General features: G+C 36.4%; 1 protein-coding gene across 1 annotated transcript; it reads right to left on the bottom strand.

Moving 5' to 3' along the window:
* Positions 1-5,900: 5,900 nt before the first annotated feature.
* Positions 5,901-7,672, bottom strand: LOC100890245. The gene is made up of 2 exons (XM_030995074.1): positions 7,606-7,672; positions 5,901-6,523 (listed from the first exon to the last, which is right to left on the bottom strand). Exons 1-2 carry the CDS (start codon positions 7,661-7,663, stop codon positions 5,901-5,903), a joined length of 681 nt encoding a protein of 226 aa, XP_030850934.1. The 5' UTR covers positions 7,664-7,672.
* Between the last annotated feature and the right edge of the window lie 244 nt (positions 7,673-7,916).

The following is a 7,916-nucleotide window of genomic DNA, read 5'->3' as shown; positions in this document are numbered from 1 at the left end:
CCCCCCAAACCCCCCCCCCCCCCCCCCCCCTTGCGTACGCGCCTGATCACACGTCACTAGGTTCAATACTGCATACCCATGTATATTCAACTGTCATAGTACTTACTTCTGTTAGAACACGAAGGTGTAAAAGTGCCCTCAGTCTGGCATTAATCTAGCAGTAGACACGTCATAGGCCTAGTCCAGAACAGATGTCAAGAACTTTGCTGTAAATAGCACACCAAACCAATTGCCGGGAGCTGTCGCAAAATAATGGCGTGTACTTTTAGAACGTTGGGTAGGAACGTTTTGATAACGCCTTTATTTGTCACGTGATGTATGTTATCGCACCAATTTCGGTCCCTAGAAGATATGATGTCACGAGGTTTCGAAGGCCTGCTTTGACCTTTGTCTTTTTATGAGTTAATTCAGTGGTTAATAATTTTCCATAATTTGTGTTTGTATTTTATAGCTTGTGCCAGAGGTTAATATGATAACCAATCAGAATTAATATTTCAATCGGATAAATATGGCTCCTGTTATCTGATTATATCACCTTGATCATATCAAATATTTGAAGAATCTTTTAAAGTGTTCAAATTTCGTTTTGCCCACGTCACGTAGGCCACGTATTTAACCCACATCTTCATTTTTGTAGACTGGTAAACAATTTTTCACTCAAATACTGTATTCCCTTCCTAACACACCATGGACTGAAATTTTAAATACTAGATTATGAGGAACATTACTGTACAAGCTGTTGAATGGGTCTTTGATGCTAGTAGGAACGATTTCACACTACTAACTCGCGATTAAGCAAGTAAGAAATTAAATGAATAAGTTAATGAATAAATAAAAATTTTAAAATAATACTTTGTAAGGTCCTGAGACCGACAGCCCAGAATAATAAGGGCAACACTAGACCGAAATAAAATCAAAGAAATAAATTAGAAAATATAGAACACAAAATGAAGTTATTAAAGTTTGAATATTCTGATGACCCACGAGACCAACAGCCGATGTGACCAACAGCCCATGAGACCGATAAAAAGAAGAAATACACATGGGAAGATGGAAAAATGCAAGTCTCGTGGACCGTCACTTTGGCGAAAATTATTAAAATTGCCTAGAAAGCTCAGATGACCGACATTTTGGTACAGTGGTCTGATGGTATCATGGGCTGTCGGTCTGTATAGTGGACCATCAACGAAATCGCCAAACAAGAAAGATTAACAGAATCATAAAGGTTGTATTCGGATGTTTATAATTTTTCGCATCTCGAAATCTATGATCCAAGATGAACTCAATTTGATCAGTTGCTGGATTAAAATGGAAAAGATTGTTGTTTTGTAGAAAGTAAATATACAAGATGGAATATCTGCCACTATATATACACCCCTCCCTCTCGTCAATTTAAACACTACCAATATTCCCGCACTCGACACCTGATATTCGGGCAGTGAGGTGGTCAATTCAGTTCAATTCAATTTATTTCGCAAATAAAAATCAAAGTATACAAGGTAACAGTAAATGTTAACTAATTTTACAAAGGTTATATGCGGGACTTTCCATGAAGGTTGCGAAAACCTGTAAAGTTGGATCGCCCATTACAGAAATACAAAATATTATAAGCACATAACAATATATTAAGTAAAATAAGCAAAATACAGACACTTGAACTGATGATTAAACTACTGCATATCATATCATTTTAAAACCACTTTTGTGCGAAAAACTCACGAAAGCACAAACTCTCATGAATTACTATACAATTTTTGTACAAAGGGGGGGGGGGGAGCGTATAAAATTGTGTATGTCATTGTATTTGTAATATTTCGATACATTGCCTCTATATTTTTCTTTACTCGCATCGCTCTCTTCCAAAATATCTAAAGTGGTAATTTGAATTGGGCGAGCGACCTCAGCCTCCATGTCCCCCTCCCCCCCCCCCCCCCGAAGAAAAATTGTGTATAGTAATTTATAAGAGTTTGTGCTTTTATGAGTTATGTTATGTAATCCTTGTACATAATTCGCACAAAAGTGGTTTTAAAATGATGTTATGCAGAAGTTTAATGATCATAAGCTATGGTGGGGCAAGATGGAACAGGAAAGTATGGGATAAGGCGATGCCATCATGTTATGATTACCCTTTACTAATGAAATCTTTCCGTATTTTATTACATAATATGTGTTCCATTATTAAAGGGATAGTTGAGTTCTGTTGCAGAGGGCGCTGCACAAAATATTTTTTTGTGAGATAATGAAAAACTGAGTGTCAAATTTGAAAGAACATAATATTTTAAATGACAAAATCATCTTTGTTTGATCAAAAATCGGTTCAGAGACGGCTGAAATATAACGATTTCTAATACTTGTGTACCACCACAAATATTAGATATTTTGAAAAAATTGAAAAAACCGTTGAAAAAACGAAATAACGCCTTTTACGTCGTATTACAGCCAATGTAGATGTTGGCTTTTTTGTTGGCATTTTCGTGTTGCTTATATACCCACAATATTTTAGCCGGCTCATGTATTGTTATTTTTAATTAAATAATTAATTAACGGTCACAATGTTTTTTGGAAAGTGGAGCTGAATTGGTATGATCGTTTTGGCTAAATTTCACACATTTTGGGGTCTAAAATTACCTTCATAGCAATTTTAGGTTCTAAAAGGGCACTATAAATATCATAGATAAGAATAAGAGTAATAACCATGCACTTTGAAGGCATTTGCGGTCTGAAAACAGAACTCAACTATCCCTTTAAATTCATTCTTTAAGTTATACGTATTCAGTTTGAAAAATATAGAGTTTACCATGAGGGTGACTCTGTCATCAAAAGAGGTAGATTATTTTTAATTAAATAATATTTTTATTGTATTGTATCTTATTTAGTTTTATTATATTTTTTTGTTCTTTTCAAAATTTTCCTTTTATTTTTTTAAATTTCTTTCAAATTATTCTTCATTATTTTCCCGAATCCAAGCATTAAAACAACCAGACTCAATCATTATCTATAAATTGATTGTTTATCATGGTTGAAGCTTCTCAAGCTTTAAAAAGTATGTGGGCTTAAACCTGACTCACTGGAGGTATACTGGGTCAAAACCAGATATTTGTTGTTAAGGAGTGTAAATTTAGAGCAGTTTCTTTTTTATAATTATTAATATGGCTGGGCTGTCAGAAGTCGATTCATATATTTATCTTGTTAATCATCGAGTGTTATGCGTGTACGTAATCTGTATGGCTATATTTACTGTACAAAGTACAGTGTCAAGCGGGGTTATTTACTCCTTACTGTATTGATTTAGCTTGATATGTAAAATAAACACTTGAGTCCATATCTATCTATTTCCGTGAACTCTTTCGTTTAATCTAGATATATGGAGCTTAAAATCATGTGACTTGGCAAAGATGCGTAAGGAATAAAGGAATGAAGGTATCATTATTTGTAAAGATTCATCGTTGAAATTAAAATAATATAATAAATAGTTTGTTGTCGCTCGCCACATGCACCATTTTCTTCATATTCTGACAGACTGTTTACTGTAATGACTGATTTTGAAGTACCAGGTAGTAACCCTAGCAATACTTTCGTCAAATATGTCCAAATTGTAATCTCTCTCTCTCCCTCTCTCTCACACAATACATGGCTGAAAGTGCCCTTTAATTCGCACAAAGAGACGTTTAAAAAAATAGTCAATGTAAGGATTCAGGTATTAGAATCCTACTTGGAACAGCTGGATGAAAAGAATGGAGTAAGTTCATGTATTTTGTTTTGTAATTCATCGCTTATACCCTGTGTAAGAGGACGATACGAGAGCATTCCTAGGCTTAAAAAGTTGTGTAGTCTTTGTACTTCGGACAGTATCGGTGACGAATTTCATTACTTATTTGATTGTGATAACTGCACTATATATTTTTCTCACTACAGGACCCGCCCAAACACATCGAAAATGTTTTAAATAGACACAAAAAACGTAGCCCCCCCCAAGCAATTCCTCGTAAATTTTGAACCACCAAGTTTCTTTACAAATTTACCTGAAAGGAAACTAATTATGTGGTTCTCATATAATTTTTTCGTGTGAAATCAGAGGTACCACATGTCAAACTTCACAAGATTGATGTCATTTATTGAGTGTACTGAGAGACAGTCACATTCATGAATGACGGCGCTGTGTGTATGCATCGGGCTGGTTAGTGATCTCCTGACACACCCGAAAGTCCATTATTACACTGTTCAAATGGAACTGAAGTGGTGTCATTACTACAGTTGTATTGAGAAACAGGTAACATATAGTCCCTTGCAATGCCACTATTATACTTCAGCAATCATTGACTCTTGCTTATTGTTCCTGTAATTTGAACTCAGTCAACCGTGAAATATAGATTCAAGGTCAGCAGGGTGTCAGGAGATCATTAATTAGCCCGATACAAACAAACAATGTGACTGTCTCTTAGAACAATAACAAAATAATAGCAATCTTGTTAATTTTGAAATACTGTTATTTGTCTTCAAGGCATGCTTATTCTAGCATGTCTCTTTTGGGTAAATATGTTCAAAACTAGAATCTAGAAATTATGAAGGTTTGCCCAGGAGGAGGGGGACTCACTTCCGTTCAGTGTTGTTTTGCTGAATATCCCTAAGATGTCAACAATAAAAGGTTTGTTAGAATTATTATGTTAAAGATTGGTAAATTCGCAATTATTCAACTACGTATGTTGATCTCTTCGTATAATCCTAACATTACGCATGTATGTATTATTATAAAAGTTACACTGTCTTAGTTTGTTTAAAAATGCTTTAATTGCCATCTTAACTTTTTTGATATGATATTACAAATAAACAATGTATTATGATTTTCATGCATTTTTCTCATACTCTGAAAGGGTCCTTAGAAATGAAATTCCAGTTTCTAATTTATCTCTCTCTCTCTCTCTCTCTCCCTTTCTCTTTCTCTATCTATCTCTTTCTCTCCTATTATCCCTCTCTCCATCTGTCTTTGTATCTGTGTTCGTTTTCTGCAACCCATTTACCCTTCTCTCTCTTATATTTTTTCTCTCTCCCTCTCTCCATTTTTTCTCTCTCTCCTTCCCTTCCTTCTCTCTTCTCTTTATCTGCTTATGTTTTTTAATTTAAAGAACACGTTTGTTAATGTACACTTTGACTCCGTTCTATCGCAACCACGTGAGCTGTCTCTTGGCAAGGCTCACCGGGTTCACGTTTATCAGACACGAAATGATTTTTGACATCTATAAACTCGTTCAAAGTACTGTTTATTTAGGGATGACAACACACCATGAACTTTCCAAGATAAGAAAAATTAACAGGTCCAAAGTGATACCATAATCATCCTCTAGATGTTTTTTTCACAAACAATCCAAGCATAAAAGAGTATGAGCATGGCTTATCGAAATGATATTTATTTTGGGTCTATATAAACACGACTTCCACTGATAGGTCCATAAACTTACAGAATAATCATTGATGATAAAACGGGTAAAATTTCCCGATGAACTTATAGTCATATATCGGCTTATCATGAGTTTACATGGACAAATTTAATACTAACATGTATCATTTCTTTAGAACCCACGCCTTCAAAACAGTTACGTCGAAAATAATTATATCTCATGTTAATACAGTATTTTGAATTTTCGAAACAAGGCGGTAAAACTGTATTAAACAGCCTAAAACCACATCAAAAAGGATTATGTTCTGAAAAATGAACAATAAAGGCATTACATTAGTTATGCTTAAATTATATATTTCATGAAATGCCATACCATTAACATGATTAATGCTAATAATAAAGAAGCCACAATGGTTTAAGGCCTGGTACAAAGCTCTCTAACAAAACAAAAATATCTTCTACAATTCCGTGACCAATATACTTCAGAAGAATCTATATATGGATTTTAAAGACATGGATGGTTGGCCATATTTTGAACCTCGACCGCAGTGAGAACTCGGCCATAGATCTTGACCTCGTCAATCAAGCCATAGAAATACTCATTTCTATTCCCTGGACCTGCATGACCAATAGTGACCGGTGTATTGCGTGTTAGAATAGGACCAGGGCAACAGTTCTGGCTGTTCGCTGTCTGCTGCTGACCATTGAGGTAGTAGAGCAAGGTAGACCCGTCATAGGTCATGGTCACGTGGTCCCAGGTGTTCCGCAAAGCGACAAGATTTAAGTAGTCCCAGGTAGTACCCGCAGCAGTTGTAATGACACCACCGCCCAGCATCTGACCGCTGTTCTCCCTACCCATTCTTATCTCCCAGCTCCCTGTAGTGTAATACCCATTATTGACGATGCCCTGGTAGTTCCCCCAATCACCGGTGCGCTTGAACCATACACTGACACTGAACTCCGAGTCCCAGGCGAAGTTGGCAAACGACTGGACGCTCATTTTAGACGCACCGTTAAAGGACGCGGCCTGACCGGATTGGCCAGCCGCGTAAGAAACATCGCCGGTCGTGGTTCCGTCGCGGTTGTTACCGGAGCTGTCTGTAACGTCTCCCTCAAACGGGTAGTAAGCTGGAAGAAAAGCAGGAGGAAAATACCAAGGCATTACAACAGGACAATGCTCTTTTTTCCGACAAGCAACTAACAGAAAAACATTCTTATTTTCAAATTCAGGACCAGGCTGAACGCTAGTATTAAAATTGTCAATTTTGCGAGATTACTTCCCAACAAGGCTCTGAAGTTGCATGTATGGATATCTACATCTCTCATAGCTGCTTTCATATTCCGACTCTCTGACATCAGTGCTAGTGACGGTTAGGGTTAGGATTGCACTTGGGTTTTAGTTGAGGTTAAAAGTTGTAGTTAGGTTTTGGATTTGTTTAATCCTTAAAATTTCGGCTAGTTTTTAAAAATGGTCTTGGAACAGTGTTCACAGGAGCATGTGTCCTAAAACGCATTTGATGTGCTTTAACTTTTATCCTGCCACAGGGCTAATCCCCATTGTGCCAAGCCACAAATCCCCCAGTGCCAAGTTTATTTTGAGATAATCAGATTAACACGATGATACTATCAATAGCGCGTGCGAAACACTAGTCACAGTACAATGGGCACAAACAATAACTGCTATAACGAATGCTTGCAAACATGCAAGAAGCAGCGAAGCGTGTACAAAGCCCTATAAAGGTAGCGTGCCTCCAAGCTTGATATGGCAGGATATGAGTTAACTACTAAACACAATCTGCGGACAGAAATTAGTTATTTCATTTTTTATATTCTTCTGCCTCATGCGAAAAATAAATAATATTGATTATACATACATGTATGCGAAGATCGCTGTATCGCGAGAGGAAGGAAGGAAGGAATGGAGGAAGTGCTGGACCAATATTAAAAACGAATTAAGACAAATTATTAAAGCCCTCAGATTTTCAAATGTACCAAATATTGTCAAACTCGATTTTTCAAATATGACGATTAAGGTACATTTTTTGCAATTCGCTCTAACGTTTAAAGAGACGATCCTGTTAGCAGAGTGTGAGCCATCTAAGGTGAGTTGTGAATTATGACCCAGACCTGTTCCTACACTGCCTCTATCACGTTGTCATCCTTTTGATTAAAACAAAATTTAAAAAGGGGACGAAATGTTATCAACTCACCAAGCAAGCAATCATGAGGGCAGGAAGAACAAGCCATCACCGTTGATATCATAAACATGATCGACGCTAGGAGGGCTATCAAACTGTTTAATATCGGCGAACTATAGAATATAGATAATAAACATTGTCTGACTGTGGTTATTGTAATGCAAAAGACGTAGATGTAGAGTCAGATTGGGGTGTTCTCAATATAATTTAAGTTATGGAAGTAAGTAACATATTGTGAACATTCATTGCCAGTTTAATGATAAAAGTGACAATTTAATTTAGGTATTCAGGATATTTCTGAGGTAGCAGATGTCCTTACTTGC

The sequence above is a fragment of the Strongylocentrotus purpuratus genome, unplaced genomic scaffold (assembly GCF_000002235.5).
Source record: "Strongylocentrotus purpuratus isolate Spur 01 unplaced genomic scaffold, Spur_5.0 spur5_scaffold_21, whole genome shotgun sequence".
NCBI classification, from domain to species: domain Eukaryota; kingdom Metazoa; phylum Echinodermata; class Echinoidea; order Camarodonta; family Strongylocentrotidae; genus Strongylocentrotus; species Strongylocentrotus purpuratus.
Note: the sequence above shows the minus strand (reverse complement) of the source record. Positions and strands in the feature narration are given on the sequence as shown.

Coding starts and splice junctions, on each gene's coding strand:
- LOC100890245 (XM_030995074.1), bottom strand. CDS start 7,663: ATGTTTATGATATCAACGGTGATGGCTTGTTCTTCCTGCCCTCATGAT. Junction 6,524..7,605: donor CCCTCATGATTGCTTGCTTG/GTGAGTTGATAA, acceptor CTTTTCTTCCAG/CTTACTACCCGTTTGAGGGA.